The sequence below is a fragment of the Cydia pomonella genome, chromosome 24, assembly GCF_033807575.1.
Source record: "Cydia pomonella isolate Wapato2018A chromosome 24, ilCydPomo1, whole genome shotgun sequence".
Taxonomy (NCBI): Eukaryota; Metazoa; Arthropoda; class Insecta; order Lepidoptera; family Tortricidae; genus Cydia; species Cydia pomonella.
Window position 1 is genome coordinate 9,960,854 of NC_084726.1, and position 20,979 is coordinate 9,981,832.

Here is a 20,979-nt window from a genome sequence, read left to right on the forward strand (position 1 = left end):
CTGCACCATGCACGATTTGCATTTAGATTGGAACTGCAATTTGTGTTTTTGGGAGGGTGAACATAAATTGCTATGATACGAGTAATAGTCATCATCGTCACGATAGTAGTTTACTATCAAATATTTAATACAGTAAGTATGTTTATTTAGTCACGTGCAATAATTTACGGGGTGAATATATAGGTCATATTAAGCAACTTTTACTATGGGGCCAACCCCAAAATCGCAAAAAAATTTTACTCTTCCATACAAAATGTCAAGGTCAGACAGCCAAAGTGTATGAAGTAGCCAATTTTTTCGCGATTTCGGGGTTGGACCCATTGTAAAAGCCTGTAGTTGACTCTGTTCACCCAGCTCAAATAAGTTGCTCAGTATGACCTATATATTAACCCCGTAGATTATTGCGGGTGACCGAATAAACACCCTTTGTAATTAAGTAAGGCACCATTCATTCATTACGTAAGACGATTGAGGGAGAGAGGTAATGATGATAATATAATTATCAAACGTGTCTACCGTTATCGTGCATACCTACCTCAAAGTCGATGTAACAATAAAAACATACAGCATATCTAACAACAAATGATAAAATTTACAAAATATAATGCTATTACGGAACCCTCGTAGTTGTGAGTCCAAGTCCCACTTGGCCTATTGTTTTCATGACGAAACGAAAAGGTACGATATTCATGACGACTAGCGACATCTAGTTAAAAGTAGAAGAGAAAATTTGTAACACTCAAATTACACTATTAAATGTAAAATTGTTGTGAAGTAGTATAATATGCATTTCATTTTAATAATGCATGCCCTAATGAATGGCTTTATCACAAAAACAATTTTCTGAACTTTATTGCTAACCATAGACAATTGGATGTAAAAAACCGGTAACTTCCGACATCATAGACATACAATATATCCGACATGCTAATTTGACATTGAAGTGGGCAACATCGCTCGCTCCTAGTCGTTGTCGTTGGCCAAGCGCAGCAAACGGAGATGCAAAGAATTCGCAATCAGATAAATTAATACGTCATCTATCATTATAGAGTGATATTTTATTATACAATTAGTTCGGCTACAGTTGTAACAAACAAAAACACAGTAAGTAATCCGAGTGCTGAATCGCTTCGTTCACACGCCACTGATGCGTTGTTTGGTTCGCGGTATCTCTATACAAATGCATAATATAACCTATTCTCGCTTTGCATAAATCTGTTAGAGTGTAGCCTTGTAATTGATGCAGATGCAGTATAAGTGGTAATAGCGTAATGCGATTATAGGCATAGTGAGCACGTCATCGGTGCGAAGCCATCGTTTTGTGATCGTTTGGCGCGTTTCGACCTCCACTGATACTGACGCGTCTGGTGTATTGCAGGCAGAATGCCGGCCGCGCGGGGCGTTAAACGCACAGCGTCGAAAACCACCTCTGCCACGTCATCCAGTGTTCCCAAGAATAAGAAGAAACGCGCAGGTAAGATTTGGAAGTGTTCCCTTGCAGTTGTTTTCTTTACCTTTTTGTCCAACGTCAATGACCTGTCAAAGTATGATGGCGGGAAATGCGTTGGTCTTCTGCCCTTTCTTATTCTTACTTGTTTACTAAGCTTTGTATAGTCTCGATTAATAAGTAAATATGTCTAATTTAAAATCAAATGTATGTTACATGTACTGTATTAATTAATAGTTATGCTTGGAGTAATGAACTCAACTTATTAGATTTTGAGGTTATGCATAAGAATTAAAGTTTCAATCGTAAACATTAAAATTGTTAAGGTATTCCAAATAGCATAAGTAGTTGTTTATTGTATTATCCATGACAAATGTAATAATTCACCCTTCAAATATACCTTTTAATTTTTCTCTTGGCTATAAAAAAAAAAACCATGATAAGCAAGACCATAGATAAAATCATGGAAAAGTTTACATGCAGCCGGCCTATTACTTAACACAATAATAACAAGCTATAAATAAATTCAGGGTTACGCAATATTTACTCCATTCGTTATCTATGACTCATAAGAGTTATAGGCATATGAAATAAAAGTAATATAGTTTGGCAAACCCAACTTTCCAGTAAATAAAAAGAAAAAAGGTTATATGATTATCGCTTTTTTGGGTGCTAGTACTGTAGTCTTTTTAGTAGGGTGAGATTTGATTTTTTTCCTTCCATGCCAGACTTATCAGACCAAACCTTTCTTTACAAAAATAACTTGAATCCTAATAGGACAAAAAATGTGTATCTTTGTAACTTAGAATATCTCTATAATGAGATATATATAGACACAAATCACCAAAATATTATGTTATAAAAATAAAAAGATAATTTTAATATGTTGAGTTTTATTTTGTAAAATTTATATTATGTAAAACTTAATTGCAATAGAGGTAGACTACTTATCGACTGAATCGAATCCACTTGTGTCAAATAGTTTCAGTTGCATCCAATTGTGAAGGTATATTGTACTTAAAAATATGCATCATCACTAATAGAATCAATTAAATATGTCCTTAGCAGATTTAATTGACAAACATAAAAAATCTTTCATAATTTGCATTGTCACACCCTATAATTGCTTTTTGACATGTCACTATCCTTTTGAAAAATATTATAGTGTAAGGCACAGTAGGATTTCAAAGGAGATTATTCCTGGCCAAATTATAGTATGTCTTAAAACATCTATAAAATCTATTTCACAATTTTGTTGCAGACTTATTACAGTTATTATGTTATTATTGAACAGTTTAAAAAAAACAGTATGTCATTGTCATAGACCAGGAGTCATCAATTAGTTTCTTCAAGGGTCCAGTTTTTAAAATAAAATGACCACTGCGGTTGATTTCTACTTGAGTTTATTAATTAAACAAATGTAGTGTATCCTCTTATAATACATTTTCCTTATATTTGACAACAGTACTAGTTCCTGTTTATTATTTTATTTATCATATGGCTTATTAGTTATTACAGATCTCTACTTATAATTTTAATAAATCAGAATTTAGATAAGCATTCTTTTCCCTCTCGGTCATAAGTTCTGCCATTTTCGCTAAACAATGCTTGGTGGTGATGGTTTATTAGCAAATAGATAAGAAATGAACGGATCGAGCATTCAACTTGGTCCATTGAAATAAGATTAAGGACATATTTATGGCCTTGACAGTAAAATAACTACTATCTGTCTCACATGTAGCGATTAATGTCTATGTCACTTACACATGCATGCATTAATGACTAATCATTTGTCTCACACATGTATGGGGGAGTCTCATCTACAGCACTTTTATATAACAAATTATACAGAAATATCTAATAAAATTTGTAAAGTAAGACTGGAGATAGAATTTACACTATGAATGTTGCTCAATCCCAAAACTTAGAGTCTGTCCAAACTAACTCTGCACCAATTTGAATAGAACAAAGTGATGGAGTGAGATTATAAGAAATTTGACATTACAGAGTTAGCTTGGTCCAACTGTTGTAGCCTTTTTTCATTAGGTGGGCCACACAGGACAAGGACAAGCCACCTTGAAAGAAAGTTGCCTTGTGAAGCAGTTCGGCTGGTGGAGACATGCATTAATTAAACATTGCCAAGGCAATGTGGCCTAGGCACGTCTACACAGACTGAGCTGCTTAGTGCGGCAATTTCCTCGAAAGGCGGCTCATTCTGTGTTAACCCGCCTATTCACCAATAATTTGTTACTTAAATTTACAGCCAGATATGACTCTTGACCTGTCTGTATTATTAATTTCCAGCATTCCAGCTTGAAATACCAAGTGCGCCCAAGAAGCGGGGTTCCGTGTTCACATGTGGCCAGGGGGATGTTGGTCAACTTGGACTTGGGGAGGATGTCATTGAGACCACTAAGTAAGTATTTCTACATAGGATGACTTCACTTAAACTGGTGAGGTTGCCATATGGAAAATGTTTATATGCTGACAAAATCCTCACATTTTCTGGATGGTCACTTTCTCCAAAAACTCAACATTATATCTATGCAGGTACTAAATGTATGGCTGATGTTACTTCCAAAATATTTACCAACAAGTCTAAGAATGTGATATTTCACATATAAAAAATATTTTGTGTTTAATTAGAAGATATTTTATTTCAGATTCAAGTATGTGTCGGGTCTTGGAGACAAAATTGTGGATGTGTGTGCCGGTGGCATGCACACCATTGCTCTGGACTCCGATGGAAAGGTAACGCAAAATCTTCATCATTCAAATATTTTTACAAAACACTTAATTTCCATCTAAAGACCTAACACACAGAAAATATATGTCAGCACTTTGCCGTTTTTATCTGCGTTACCTTTATGAGATTATTTGTACAGGTAGCAGGCATTCTAATTAGTAATAATACCTGTATCATCTTAACTATATTATTGCTATTAGTGAAGTTTGCATTGTGCTTGTCTAATTTATTCTTCAAACTGAACAAGCATTGACTGATTGAAATTGATTGACACGGGGAAAATGGTTGAATCTATATATAAAACGTTATCAGGTGTGGACATTCGGGTGCAACGACGAGGGTGCGCTGGGGAGGCCCACGTCCGGGGAGGCCGAGGAGGGCAGCGCGGGGGCCGTGAAGCTCCCCGCCAGGGCCGTCGCCGTGTCGGCCGGGGACTCGCACTCCGCCGCGCTGCTCGAGGACGGACAGGTCTACGCCTGGGGAGCGTTCAGGGTAAGTCTACTACTTATTGATTGTTATACAGATGTTTTATACCAATCCAAAGTCCACAGCTGGTTCTTTAGTGCAAACCGCGCTGTGTCTGTGCATAGCCTTCGGTAATTACTACGAGTAGTTGGAGTGACAAAGACGATAAACATAAGATAGTGGTCAGCGATTAAAATATGAAAGCTAGCATGCTTTAACGTTGTATAAACAATAAAGTTCTGTACACAATATTTTAGCTTGGTAGTTGTTATTTAATAAGGTCTGCTGATATTTCCAAAAACACCGTATCACAATTAAATATTTTTTTCTGTGAACCCTTTTCTCGGGTTAAACTCCTTATTATGCAACACGAAACTTTAACCAATAGTGAATGCACACTTCAATTACGTCTACCGATTTTTCAATTATATAGTTTTTGAGTAATTGATACTATTCAAGTCGTGCGTTGCCCCGACGCGCGGGGTACGTCGTCGGGGAAGGCGCCGCTTGGCCGTCGAACGGGGAACCTATAACACTCGACGCAACGCTCACGCAATTATTCTCTGTTTATTGAACATACGGGTTTGAATGATAGGACACTGTTTATTTAAGTTTGAAGTGAATGTTAAGTGAGCGAACGAACGCAATAATTTGTTTGCTTGTGCAAATTCAAGTCGCATAGTAGAACGAGGAAGGGGGGTCGAGGGAGTTGGAACGCACGAGATCATTCAGATAGGGGACGGCCTTAAGACTTATAGTGATAAAGTTAATGTATTGGGACCGTGCGAAGTGCATGGTGGGGGTAAGCAAAGCGATCCCAGCGCATAAGGTGGTAAAAATTTGAACTAACTGCCGATGGCGTCTTTAACATTTCGTACAATTATATGGCTCGAAATGAAACTTTGATTTACGATTACTCCTGAAATATTCATTTAAATTGAATGGTGTAAGGGACCGTTGTAATCTGTATGAAATGCTTAATATAACTAACTTATTTATTTTGATAATTGTTAATAATGTATCCATGTAAATAGTTTTGCAAATGCCACATATTACGTGATCTTTTTCTAGAAGTTAAGAATGGATATAGTAAGTTATCCTTAAAAGATAGACATTTAACATCGCGGACTTTTTTGTAGATCTATGAATGAGAAACAATCCCACCATACATTGTGTTGTTATAGCTCAAACGGATTAGGCAGCGTTTTCGATTAAAGCTCCTAGCCAGCGTGATTTTTCCGAAAACATCGTTATATTTCAAACAATTTACACAAAACCTTAACAAGTTATATACTTAAGCCTTCCTCAAGAATCACTCTATTGATAGATGAAAGTCGTATGAAAATCCGTTCAGTAGTTTTTAGTTTTGGAGTAGTTTTATAAGATGTAGTGAATTGACGGTTTCCCCTAGACTTGCGGACACTAGGTTGCGTGACAGTCGTGCACGCTCCCAATATCAATTGAGTCCCAAAAGTGTAACAAAGAGACAAGAGCACAAACAGAGAAACTGACTCTAGTACCGGTTCAACTTTTCAAGAAAGAAAGCATATTACATAATTTATTTTAATGGGGGAGTAATAAAATCACTATGTTAGATGTGAAAGCACTTGTACGACTGAAACCGAAGCCATGACTGTAGCCGTGAACCGAAGAAAGGCCGCGACAATCTCTTCAGGGTATATTTGAATAAATATGTTTATTTGCAGGATTCGCACGGCAGTATGGGGCTCGTAGTCCGCGGCCGCGAGGGCAAGGCGTGCCGGGAGCCCGTGCGTATCGACATCGGCGAACCGGCTGCTGATGTAGCCTCCGGCGGAGACCACCTCGTCATCCTGTCTGTGAGTACAAGATAAAAAGTTCACCTTCATATGTAAATAGGTAGGTTGAATATCGCTTTACCCACCCGCTTTCGTCTCACCCGAGGCTTCACGCCCATGTTTGCCTCGACCGAGGCACGACTACCCTACAGGCTATCTCGCGCGGCAAATTTCACGCAATGCAGCTTGATTACTCGGATGCAACTCCCGATATTTCGGCACATTTACGCATGCTCTCGTCTCGGAGTAACTTAATACTAGTTTTATAGAAATTAGCATGTTAATTTGGAATTGTAATGGCATGTATCTCTGTTACCAGACGACGGGGGGAGTGTACACGATGGGCTGCGGCGAGCAGGGCCAGCTCGGGCGCCTGGCGCAGCGCTCCGCGTCCAGGGACTCAAGGCAGGGGTTCAGTGAGTATCACCTTAAACAATATAGGACATACTTATCCACACAAATGCTACTAAGTTAGTAAACTTAATAAGGCTTGTGTTGTGGGTACTTGGACATAGATATAAATACTTCATTACATATAAAACACCCATAGGAACAAATGTTCATGCTCATCGCACAAATAAATGTTCTTCTCAGGATTTGAACCCAGAATCATTGGCTTTATAGGCAAGCTTACTACCCACTAGGCCGCACAGGTCGTCAATTCTGTTTTTATATGCCAAATATTAAAATAACAGTTGTATTCTTCAATATACTACCCCAATATAGGTTTTGTGGTAAAATAACAGATTGCGCAATCTACTAACCCCCTTATTCATAAACGTCTACTAAAGTTGACAAGCCGCTAATAATCGTTTGTCCCTTTCCGACGTATTGGAATGATGGAAAGGGACAAACGATTATTAGCGGCTTGTCAACTTTAGTAGACGTTTATGAATAAGGGGGTAAGAATATAAACTATAAAAGTACAGCTTAGTGTGACTTTTTACCAACTCGAAAATGCTTGCAGGTATTATATTTTTTTCTTTTTAGGGTTCCGTAGTCAACTAGGAACCCTTATAGTTTCGCCATGTCCGTCTGTCTGTCCGAGGCTTTGCTCCGTGGTTGTTAGTGCTAGAAAGCTGAAATTCGGCATGGATATATAAATCAATAAAGCCGACAAAATCGTACAATAACATCTAAAAATTTAATTTTTTTTAGGGTACCTCCCCTACACGTAAAGTGGGGGTGAACATTTTTTTTGCTTCAACCCTACAGTGTGGGATATCGTTGGAAAGGTCCTTTCAAAACTAATAGGGGTCTTCAACAAACATTTCTTGATAAAGTGAATATATTCGGAGATAATTGCTCCGAAAGAAAAAAAAATGTGTGTCCCCCCCCCCTCTAACTTTTGAACCATAGGTCCAAAAAATATGAAATAAATCTTGGAACTAGAGCTTAAGAAAGACATTAAATAAAAACTATAGCGGATATGATCAGTTTAGCTGTTTTTGAGTTATCGCAAAAAGTTTCCCCTTCATAGTAAAAAGACCTACACCCTCAGTTCATCCCTTGGTTAACAGTCTACCATATTTTAAGCTCCAGTTTAGCTTATTGTGATGGAAGAGTAACTACGGAACCCTACTCTGAGCATGGCCCGACATGCTCTTGGCCGGTTTTTATTTATTAAGATTTTAACAAAAATGAATAATTCGATCAGGCGCCCTGCTGGTGCCGGCCAAGCTGACGCTGAAGTGGGCCGCGGCGCGCGTGTGGGCGGGCTACCACGCCACCTTCGCGCTGGACGCCGCCGGCAAGATGTTCGCCTGGGGGCTCAACAACTACGGGCAACTCGGTACGAATCACTAAATATATAGGTATAATCAACATCAAAACGGGCAAGTACGTTTAAGGAACCTAAATGGTAGGTAATTTAAAAAAAAAAAAAAGCAATTAAACGTTGCATATAGCGTTGTAACACGGGCATTACATTTAACTCAACCAAACAATTGAAAACTATCACATATCAATGACATTTTAAACATTGACCGTCCGAGATAGTACTTACGTTTAGTAGCAAATGTATGAACTCGTACTAAACACTAATCAATATGTAAACCAACCCTAAGGCAAAGGTACACGCTCGTACGGCGTCGGGCCTTATTATATAAAAATAAATTATTGATTATCTCCGAAATGGAGTTAATTAGAATACGGTGTCTGTGAGAAAGTTACTTAATTTAAGCTTCTACACCCTTGAAATTAACTGTGTATAGTGATGGCCAAAATATGTCGGAATACATCCTTATTTATATGGTGACAAAAGTATAGGGACCGTGCGCGTTGGAGGGTCTGGCATCTTGTGGCCTGAATCGGAACCATAAACATGTACATTTACACGTCATGTGTTTTCTTGTGCATAGTAGGTTCTGCCATCTTGTGGACTATATCGGAACAATAAACATCACATTTGCGCCTCGCGCCAAAAATCTGACGGCTCCTGTGCTGCCTCCTGTAGTTCATGCACGCTCCCTATATTACGATGCATTTGAACGAAAAGTTAAATTTAAGTTTGATATCTGAAATAGATGGCGCTGTACGGCGACATGTTTTGTGGTCAATTAACTGTCAACTTTTGCCAGTTAAAGTGTCCGAGTATTGTACAGAGCCGTTTCACACAAGGCCCTGACGTACAGGCCCTGCAACGCCCCTTACACTGTAAAGTTGGGCAAAGTGGGGCGGGTTGGGTTGGGGGTTCTAGCGGGGTGCCTGAGACTAAGCTTTGAACGCTCTTGCTACACTAATGTCGGGCAATGTTCTGACATACCGGCCGTCTGCGGGGCCTTTTACACGCCGTAGAGCGTCATCTACTTGAGTTGTCATATTATATACAAGGTGGCCAAATAAGAAGTATACATTTTGTTTTTAAATTTTAACTGTATTAAGTTCAAAAATTATTAAGTATTGTTTTAAAGATATATTCTTCAGGGTTGGCAAATTCATGCGAAACATAATGTCTGACATATGTCCACCTCTAACAGCAGGCAAATGTAAGCCCTTATCATCCAATGTTCAGCATCTATTCGCACATTTTTGGCATTATCTTAGTACATTTGTGTCGAATACTCGGTTTTAACTGTTTAAATTTCATCAGCTCGTTAGCATAGACACGTAATTTTAGATAGCCCCACAGAAATAAGTCAAGAGCTGCAACATTTGGGGAATTCGGGTGCCAATCACTGTCACTTTTTTTCAAAATTAATCGAGCAAACAACGTGTTTTAAACAACAGAAACATTTGAGATAAAATTGCTTGCTTGTGGTAGACATTTGGCAGAAATTATCTTCCGTATACAATTGCCAACCCTGAATAATATATTTATGAAAAAAATATTTAATAAAATTTCCACTTCTTGTAATTAAAATTTAAAAACAAAGTGTATCATTCTTATTTGTCCACCCTGTACATGTATTTTCCTTTATTTTTATATCAATAACTGTACTAGTATGGAATGGATATATTTTATGACATCTAATATCTAATCGTTTCCAACAGGTATAACAGGAGAAAAACGCAAGACAGCCCTATACGCCCCAACAGAATGCGACGCCTTCACCCAGGGCAGCGGTTGGCAACGAGTCGCCTGCGGACAACATCATTCACTGGCCTTGGACTCCAAGGGACAAGTCTTCGCTGTTGGCAGATGCGAGTACGGACGGTAAGTAGTAACACCGTTGCCAAAATGACACTAATGACTCTGTCTGTGACATGTAGACATGGCGAACGCCCATCGATCCCACATTTTGAAAAAAAATCCACATATTAATCCACAAAAACTTCTATATAATTTTTCTACTTATACATTTCCACGAGAATTGGTTAAGAAATATGACCTGTAGAGAACAGCCAGGACTTTTTTCTTAAGCTGAAATGGAGACGCTTCACACTTGTCCAGTCATCTTACTTAGGGAAGCCTTCTTCCTTGTTTGCTGTTCGCAGAATAAAAATATAAAAACTATTATATCTCGGTTCCATATTATTTGCTCCGGGATTCCGAGATTTTCAGTGAAAATACGGGACACGTAAATATTATTTTCCACTCGTCGACTGTAATGGTTGAATTAAGATTTCGTATAAGATCGCGTATTTTTCATGTATGGGCTCCCACTCAACTATAACATTCATTTCGATACGCTGTAGTACGCTATAAAAAAAATTACCAATCATGTGCCGCCGCGCTCCCATAGAAAAGACTTAACGGGCACGGGGCGAGAGTCGCGCGCTTATGTCAACATTTTTGTCTACTGAGATACTTACCAATGTTCATTAATTATTTAGGTTTGATAGTAAAAAAAGTATTATTTTAGATGACTCGTAGAAAAAGTATTGTATACAATTTAACTTACTGCATCACCGTATGGGGAGGGGCAACTAGCTCGGCAATGATTACCTTAGAAAGAGCACAGAGGTTTTTACTTAAGGTAATCCTTAAAAAACCCAGGATTTACCCTACAATAGACGTATATAAAGATATGAACGTGCTCAGTGTCCGTAAGCTTGCTATCATTAGGTTGACAATGATAATGCACCGTGAATTAGTAAAGTCAGTAAATGGAACTTCTCATAGTAAGCGCGTTTTTAAGTTGCCTGTTCCCAGGACAAACACTGCTTTTGCAAAAAGATTTCAAAATTTCCTTTTGCCTCATATATATAATAAAGTAAATAAATACTGCGATATTAAGAACTATAATGCAGGTGAAGCTAAAACAACAGTTATGTCTTGGTTAAAACATCTTAGTTATAATGAAACAGAACAACTAATGAAGGTTAATGATTGGTAAAATCAATGTTAAAGTATGTAACTTTACTTTTGAGTGACATTAACGTGAGACACTTCATTCGGTTCTTGTCTGTTTTATTTTTTTTGTCTTTTAATTATTTATATAAGAATTCAAGCCTTGGCGACCCTCTACATCTCTAAGGATAATTTAATATATTTTTTATATTTTATCTCTGACACTTAGAGACTTATACATCTCTAAAGAATTTTAGTATTTTATGGTTTTATTTTTTTATCATAGTTTTTTTTTTGTGTAATTTGACATTTAGAGACAGTATACATCTCTAATAAAGTATTTATTATTTCATAGATTCGATATTTGTAATTTTTTTTTTTTTTAATTTATTGTTTGTAAAAATGGACATGTAAAAGTGCCCCTGTGGCCTATTTGCTGAATAAATGTTTGATATTTGATATTTGATATTGAATGGTTTAACTTCTCGGTAGGCTTTGTTAGCGGTAAAGTTTGCCTTCAATTTCGCTTAGTAATATTACACACTTAAACACACACACACACCACAAACACACCACACACACAATTGCTGTCTACAACGGTTAATAGTATAAATTCGTGTAATAATTTTACTCTACCTAAATTGTGATCGTTCCTATTTAGTTTAAGCCTGTTGTTAGTATCAAAAATGTTTTACTATTAGTAACCTATTATGAAACCAAAACTTCAGCGTAGGATGTAATTCAAATTAGTATTGTTTCCAATCTGACTCCACAACACAGGCTTAGCCTAGTGTGGCAGTCATAGGTTAAGGAAATCTTGTAAAATTTTTGGTAAATAAACTATTTTTATTTTATTTTTATTATTTATTTATTTTTTACAATAGTGATATAATCAGGCTTTTCAATCTCGTACCTTACTTAGGCAACTCAGCAAGCTTCGTTGCCTAAACACGATACTCGACTGAAAAGCACTCTATTATATCACGATTGTATAAAATACTATGTATTTCAATGTGCCAAATTGTCCTGATCATATTACATGTTTAAAAATTAAACCAACTGGTCACCTTAATAAATAATAAATAAATATTATAGGACATTATTACACAAATTAACTAAGTCCCACAGAAAGCTCAATAAGGCTTGTGTTGAGGGTACTTAGACAGCGATATATATAATATATAAATATTTACAAATACTTAAAAACATAGAAAACACCCATGACTCAGGAACAAATATCCATACTCATCACTCGAATAAATGCCCTTACCAGGATTTGAACCCGGGACCATCGGCTTCATAGGCAGGGTCACTACCCAGTAGGCCAGACCGGTCGTCAAACCTTACATCCAAAGTCAGTCAAAGAACGGCTATTGCTGGCCAAAAGCTTCCCTAAAATGTATAATGAATACATTCAATACTGAATAATTGAATACGAATATAAAAGATATATATTTAGTCGCTTCTAACAGCGTCCCGTGATGACCGGTCTATCTCGGACAGTTACTTAATCAATTATGATCAATTTCACAATTTTTTATTTAGTTTCACCTGTCCCATGTCTCTCGATCTGTGATCAAATGACCATAGGAACTCCTTGATAAAACAACGCAACCTAATTGTGTTTGGGGATTTTAGAAGTGACAGTGAAGAAAAGTACAGTCAGCTATAAAAGCTTGTACCAAAAATGAAATTGTTGTCTTCAAACTTTTTAGGTTAGGGCTGGGCGACAGGGAAGGCGACGCGGAGAGCCTGGAGCCCGTGCCGGCGCTCGTGGGCAAGAAGTGCGTCAGCATCGCCGCGGGGACCTGCAATAGTTTCGCCGTCACCGACATAGGTAACATTGTAATACTCTTCATCGGTATATCTATCTTTCACAGTATTTATCAAATTAAGACCCTTCACAAAAAGGGCAGTCGTTGCTAATGTTTAAGTTACTGATTCTATTCCGGTCTTTGGTATTATAATTTGTCTTTTTTTAGTGACAGGGGTCGGCAAATCGAGGCTCTTCAAAACACCCAAACAATGAATAGTTTGAATTTAGAATAGAAACTCGTGATTGGCTCTATATTTTTAACCCCCGACGCAAAAAGAGAGGGGTGTTATAAGTTTAATAAAATAATGTGATTTGTTTGATATGAATGTAGGAATAATTGTATTAATATTCCAGGAGAGGTCCTCGGCTGGGGCATGGGCAGCGAGGGCCAGCTGGGCACGGGCGCGGCGACGGACGCGGCGACGCCGACCGCCGCCGTCGCCGCCGCCTTCCAGGCGCGCCGGCCGGGGAAGGTCGCCGCCGGCGCGCAGCACACCGCCCTGCTCGCGGTGAGTACCGGCAGGGCACGGGCAGCGAGGGCCAGCTGGGCACGGGCGCGGCGACGCCGACCGCCGCCGTCGCCGCCGCCTTCCAGGCGCGCCGGCCGGGGAAGGTCGCCGCCGGCGCGCAGCACACCGCCCTGCTCGCGGTGAGTACCGGCAGGGCACGGGCAGCGAGGGCCAGCTGGGCACGGGCGCGGCGACGCCGACCGCCGCCGTCGCCGCCGCCTTCCAGGCGCGCCGGCCGGGGAAGGTCGCCGCCGGCGCGCAGCACACCGCCCTGCTCGCGGTGAGTACCGGCAGGGCACGGGCAGCGAGGGCCAGCTGGGCACGGGCGCGGCGACGCCGACCGCCGCCGTCGCCGCCGCCTTCCAGGCGCGCCGGCCGGGGAAGGTCGCCGCCGGCGCGCAGCACACCGCCCTGCTCGCGGTGAGTACCGGCAGGGCACGGGCAGCGAGGGCCAGCTGGGCACGGGCGCGGCGACGCCGACCGCCGCCGTCGCCGCCGCCTTCCAGGCGCGCCGGCCGGGGAAGGTCGCCGCCGGCGCGCAGCACACCGCCCTGCTCGCGGTGAGTACCGGCAGGGCACGGGCAGCGAGGGCCAGCTGGGCACGGGCGCGGCGACGCCGACCGCCGCCGTCGCCGCCGCCTTCCAGGCGCGCCGGCCGGGGAAGGTCGCCGCCGGCGCGCAGCACACCGCCCTGCTCGCGGTGAGTACCGGCAGGGCACGGGCAGCGAGGGCCAGCTGGGCACGGGCGCGGCGACGCCGACCGCCGCCGTCGCCGCCGCCTTCCAGGCGCGCCGGCCGGGGAAGGTCGCCGCCGGCGCGCAGCACACCGCCCTGCTCGCGGTGAGTACCGGCAGGGCACGGGCAGCGAGGGCCAGCTGGGCACGGGCGCGGCGACGGACGCGGCGACGCCGACCGCCGCCGTCGCCGCCGCCTTCCAGGCGCGCCGGCCGGGGAAGGTCGCCGCCGGCGCGCAGCACACCGCCCTGCTCGCGGTGAGTACCGGCAGGGCACGGGCAGCGAGGGCCAGCTGGGCACGGGCGCGGCGACGCCGACCGCCGCCGTCGCCGCCGCCTTCCAGGCGCGCCGGCCGGGGAAGGTCGCCGCCGGCGCGCAGCACACCGCCCTGCTCGCGGTGAGTACCGGCAGGGCACGGGCAGCGAGGGCCAGCTGGGCACGGGCGCGGCGACGGACGCGGCGACGCCGACCGCCGCCGTCGCCGCCGCCTTCCAGGCGCGCCGGCCGGGGAAGGTCGCCGCCGGCGCGCAGCACACCGCCCTGCTCGCGGTGAGTACCGGCAGGGCACGGGCAGCGAGGGCCAGCTGGGCACGGGCGCGGCGACGCCGACCGCCGCCGTCGCCGCCGCCTTCCAGGCGCGCCGGCCGGGGAAGGTCGCCGCCGGCGCGCAGCACACCGCCCTGCTCGCGGTCAGTACGACGCGGGGGCACTTACCCTTGGGCGCTCCCCGGAAACACCACTAATGGGCCACGATTTATACACAGAACGACATAATTCGCCATAGATTAACGTTCAAACAGCTAGAAGGCTGACGAAAAATAACACCTTATCACTGAATGGTTAAAAACCCTATGGCAAAAAGATGCCATACCTCGGGGCGGCTTGTGGCGATTTACTCAAATTTGTGCTGATCCTAAGGTTTGGCCTGGGCCGCCAAATTAGAAACAATATGCCCCTATTAGCCCTTCCACTGGTAATCGATAGTGCATTTAGTAACTGGAGATTCCTTCTCTGTTCAATCAGTTTAATCCTAGTTTTTGGAATATTTAACGGAGCATATTACTAAAAGATTATTCCTCCCAACAGCTAGACACATCACCGGTCAAAGAAAAGTCCCCAACACCAGAAATGGAGACAGAAGAACAGCCCGTAGAACAGGAGCCCAAAGCAAAGGATAAGCCGAAGGGCAGACAGAACAAAAAACAGAAGCGAGGGGAGCAGGAGGACGAGGTGTCTTCCACGTCCAGCGCGCAGCCCGAAGTACCGGAAGAAACCAAACCGCAGGTATGTAGCTACTTATGCAAAGTAATCTATATGCTTCGCTCCTAATTTCCATTTCACTTTAAAGTTAATAAGCCTATTCGCTAGGTGCGCGACTGGTGCTGCACTCATTTTGTAAGTTTTTCTATGTTAATTCTTATGGAGTAAAATTAGTTCCAACGGCTGCCACTATCATTAATGTTTGTCATTCCATAAGATTACGTGTGGTGACAATCAGCGCAACTTTTCCCTCCACCGACTGCACCTTGCCAATAGACGCCCAAAAGCCTGTAAAAAGCCTTCCATTCCTTTGAATTTAGAATCTTTTTTCAGGCAAATCTAAATTGCACATGTAGTAGGTTTTTAGGCAGATGAAGTTAGGGTGAGGAGAAAGTCATTTGTCAAAAATTTAATTTTTGATACAAGCTTTTATCGGCGACGGTACTTTTTATTCGACAATCATATTTTTTTTTTGTTTCCCAGCTCTTAAAATGACAATTCAATTGATCCAATGGAAATTTATAGAATCGATCTATCATTTTAATACAAAATAGATGCAAAAACAGAATGATTGTCTTTTTTATATCTGAGATATAATAAAAACAGCTCAACCTAAACTCAATGAAGTTTCGTTGTTTTATCACCTATTTAGTACTTGGTATAGTAAATTTGAGTCAAATCGAATTCGAACTGGTTCTAATTTAGCTTCGAAGATTTGGCCGACTCATATACTACAAAAAAAAATGTGCAATATTTTTTTAATATTCTTTAACACATTTAGGTAAAAAAGCGGCGAAAATCATCATCGTCATCTTCAGTTCGGGGACGCAAACCAAAAAAGCAGTAGCGGCTCGCATAGGACAAGACATACTTATTTATAGGCACGACTTATTATTTATTTAAACCAGAGACCAGAATATTGGTGGCAGTTATGAAACTGTATATTTAATTTATTGTCGATAATATTCTAAGCGGGCTTATAGCCAGTAATTTTCACATTTTTGAAGGCGTAATTAGATTCGTTTTAAGTTTTGTACTGTAGTATAACATTTTTTTAGTCATGCAAATTCAGTACACTATTATCACTTATCAGGCTCGACATAATACGATAAACATTGTAATCCAAGTTGATAAACGAGAAGACATTTGAAAAGCCGCTTATGCCGGTCTCTGGTTTAGAAGTGATTACAACATACTTTATTACAGTAGAATGGATACATTTCTTGTACATTAACATAAGGGAAATGGTAACACGTGAACAGTCGCCATCAGATATATCGGAGCGGCGAAGGTGCTCAAAAATATCTAAACATGCACTTTCACATCTGCATAATAGATGCTTTGTTTAGATATTTCTAAACACCTTGGCCGCTCCGATATATCTGATGGCGACTGTATATTTGAACTGTTGGTGGATTTATTGTTAAAACTTTTGCGGATATCGGTATCTACTTAGAGTTGATTTGAGGGTTGTAGCAAGTAACCTTAGATTGACATTAAGTGTTATTATTAAAGGTAAAATGGAGTAGTGACAGGGTAAGGGCCAAAATACTTTTTAATGCCGTGTACAAATTTTATTTCGAGAGACAAATTAGTTAAAAAAAGATAACGTTTCAATACTTTTTTTACACTAAGAATATACATAATGGATATATACAGATGATTACTAATAACTAGCTTATATCTAAAATAGGCTCTTGAGGCATTGTACCAAGGATGCTGGCGGCATTTCCTTGTTGATATACTTTTCTATATTCATTCAGAATATTTATGACGATTTCTACAACAGTCTATCATCGCTGCAGTGAAGTTTTCACGATAACTGTATTATTTTACCTATATTTAAAAAAAAACATGGGATGCCCCAACAACAACTGCGTTACTTTACTAAAACCTTATATCTTATTAGAAAAAAAATTGCTGGAAGAACATTGGTTAGTGGCAAACAATAAGAAACTTTTGTAGTCCAAGTATTTTAAATAAATATGTATTACTGTATTTAATTTCATTTTATGAAGTATACTAATGAATCTGTGGGGCAAAATGGTAACGCAGTGGTAATAATAACAGAGTTACCTTCAGTAAAACAGTTGAATAAATGAAAAATAAAAAATATTAAATGTTATTGTATTGTATTTATTTCAAGCAACATGGCTCATCAAAGCGTTGTAATATAAAAACTAAAATTAAAATACAAACTGAAAAATTAAAGTATTAACTAACTTACAGGAAACATGTCAAATATAAAACATACAATATAACATATATATGTATTACATTGTAAGTTAATCGTATTAAATTTAAAAAAAAAGTAATTTTCTCATAAGTTACCTATAATTTTTGCGTTAGAAATTGGTATCAATTTGAAAGGGGACACGTTTTTAGGCATTATAAAGTATTTTGGCCCGTAAACTACCCAATGATGGGCCCTTTAACGGTTAAGACACGAACTGAAATTAAGCCTCATTCCCTCCTAATAAATTCATTCCTAATAAATCTGAAGCAGAAACAATACAAAAAGTGACATTATAGGGTGGTAATTTTTCCTTATTAATCTAATGCCCTATAAAGTTGAAAGTACCGTTATTAACCCCTATTTTTGTTGGTAAATCAGTGCTACATTAAATTAGGTTAAAGGGGCCAATCATTGGAGGAGTGCCAAATATAGGTCAATAGAAAATAACTTATTTTATTATTCTTATGTTGGGTAGCTCGCGGTATTTAGTTAGTAGTGATGTCCTGTGCCGTCCAGTTTGTCTTACTTTAGATAATTTACTTGACAGTAATATTTAATTTGTTTTCTAGAAGGTAAATGGCGATGAGAAGAAGGAAACTCCCATGGAAGTAGACGAATCTGGTAAGAATTTATTATTTGTCTTATGATAAAGTATATAAATATAAAAAAAAAATTGTACAAGACTGTGCTTCCTCGGTAGCTTAACTTTCTCTTTCTCGCTAAATTCGTTTTCATATTAAGCTTCAGACTATTCCATCAGTCATAATTCAACGAAATTAATGTAGGATTGCCAATGTAGAGAAACTCGAAGAATGCCTTCATTGAACTCATATATATTTAAATTAAATCAAAAAACTAAATCAACTACATTGAGCGTGGGAGATGTGATCACATCTTCACGTAAAAAAAACTAATCTAATCTGCTGGAACGTTCTGAAAGTTCTAAAACTATTTGAATTCCGAATAACATTCAAAAATCGTCTATCTCTTTCTAACCCATTCGCACTGTCTCACTCTTACCGTTCGGTTCAAAGCGTTCATCAATCTCACTTCCTACATTTATGCATAGAGTTTTCTATTATTATTAACGCCTTATTTTTATTCACAGACAACTCACAGGACAAAAAAGAAGACACGCAACCGGACACGGAAGCGGTCGAGCCACCAAAAACGGAACCAGAACCCACAGAGAAAACCCCAGAACCAGCACCAGAACTGGCACCAGAGAAACCTGAGGAAACCAAACCAGAGCTCTCCGACTCCAGCCAAGACTCCCAAGCGGAACCAGACAAACCAACAGATGTTGAAATGAAAGATGAAAAAGTAAATGGGGCACCGGAGGAGGAAAAACCTGAAGTGGAAGCCAAGAAAGTGGAGGAAGCGATACCAAACGACACAGTTGTGGCCACCACGGCGTGATCCTAGAGTTAAATGCGTGTTTGTGACGAGATATCTATTGCATAGACTGTGAAAAGCTGTAGTACTGTTGTGTTTTGCGTGGTGCCCGGCACAGGTTGTAAACTTCAAATGGCTAAAATTTAAATTACCTATAGTCAGACCAAGCTAACTTTGTATGGCATTTTGTAACACAAAGTGTGGTATGTCATCATAACGTCTAATTTGAATATATGGCAAATAATGAAAATATGGCGTTCATGAAGACACTGCCACAATTTATTGTGTCAAAATAGATGTAAAGTTACCTTAGACGGACTCAACAACTACTTTCGGTGTAACCGTATATTTCCTTCAAGTGTTTGTTGCGTAGAGCATAGGCAATATAGTTCTTCACTTGAGCTGTCGAACTTGGGGGGGGGGCGTGATTTTTTTCATAGACTACACTATCAAGGTCATAATCATAAACATATACAGACGAATTTGAAATAAAATGTATTGTAGTGACTCCAAACTGAACTTAGATACCTAAGTATAATGTAGATAAAACATAAGATCAAGATTTTGAACTTGAACTATTCAGTAACGAGCTTTCATCAGTCCATGTCCAATAAAAAGGAGAATTCTACCCGCTCCTGTCACAAATGCTTTCAAATTCGGTTAATGTAAGACTGCTTGCACACTACCAATTCTAATAACAGGAATTTAAAAATAACGGTTTATTTTTGTAAAACTTTCGAATTAAATATGATGTCAATAACTTATTATAAGGAATTTAAATCATTCGTGTGCGGGCAGCCTAAAATATTCGAAGTGTTTCATATCAAACATACATTCAATAGTTCAATTCTCCAATAGTAAATTAGTTAATACCGTACTTCGAACAGTAAGGATTAAAAAACCGGTTTTTTCTGCTAAAACGTGGTTTTGTCTATGGTCTGTTTTAAAGGCTTCTACTCACCTTGCAACAAATCGCATGCGATTTTTGATACTTTGCAGCTACTTAGACTGCAATGTTGCATTTGTTGCAAGGTCAGGAGAGGGCTTAACTATACATAAAACTGCTTTGTTTCAATAAATCCGGTTGTTAAGATAAAACCGGTTTTTCGCCTGCATTAGCCGTTGTTCATTGTAATCAAATTGTTGTATATTTCATAAATTTATGACGAGATTTAAATATAAGAATTCCGGTTTGGGAAGCCCGTTCTTTAACATGTATTTAAGCTAAAATAATTTGTGGATTTCCGTTTTTGACATAATAATGTGATTTCGGTGTAAGTTGAAGTTTTTCCTGCAATGTCATTAGTTCGCTACCTTTAGTCAGGGTCTGGTTTTTAAGTAAGCTATTCAAATCGGACCTTGATAATCATTTTGTCAGATTGTAAGTGGTTACATTAGTAATCAAGTATAGTAGAACATTGAAGTTGCTAGATCACTATTACAATAAGTTCATATAATGTATGATTCTGTACAAATTCTGGACTACCACGTATCAGAACTTCACAGTAACATTTAGTAAACTTTTTGTTGAATTGTTTATTTTATTTTATAAATATTTTCGTGCATGATCCTAAAGTACAAGAGTACAATTTCACGACGCTAATGTTTACTTGTTACGATAAAATGAACTATAGTTATAATGATTGTGTTTTAATAATAAAAACGTAGTGGAAATATTTGGCTTTTATTGGTAACCCCCGTACAAAAATCAATCACGTCTTCATAAGGCGACACTTAACTGATCATATTGTATGTACATACAAAAGTAATATACATTATGTTACCAGCAAAGATATAATATTTAACTCTGTATGTTATCAA

The 20,979-nt window shown here is 40.0% G+C and overlaps 1 protein-coding gene across 1 annotated transcript; it reads left to right on the forward strand.

Annotated features, from left to right (window-relative positions):
* Positions 1 to 945: 945 nt before the first annotated feature.
* Positions 946 to 20,832, forward strand: LOC133531226 (regulator of chromosome condensation). The gene is made up of 14 exons (XM_061869373.1): positions 946 to 1,104; positions 1,379 to 1,474; positions 3,752 to 3,863; positions 4,111 to 4,198; positions 4,506 to 4,685; positions 6,365 to 6,496; positions 6,795 to 6,891; positions 8,133 to 8,267; positions 9,968 to 10,130; positions 12,923 to 13,044; positions 13,378 to 13,532; positions 15,354 to 15,551; positions 18,333 to 18,384; positions 18,872 to 20,832. The coding sequence occupies exons 2-14, from the start codon at positions 1,384 to 1,386 to the stop codon at positions 19,180 to 19,182; spliced, it is 1,836 nt and encodes a 611-aa protein (XP_061725357.1). The 5' UTR covers positions 946 to 1,104; positions 1,379 to 1,383; the 3' UTR covers positions 19,183 to 20,832.
* Positions 20,833 to 20,979: the final 147 nt, after the last annotated feature.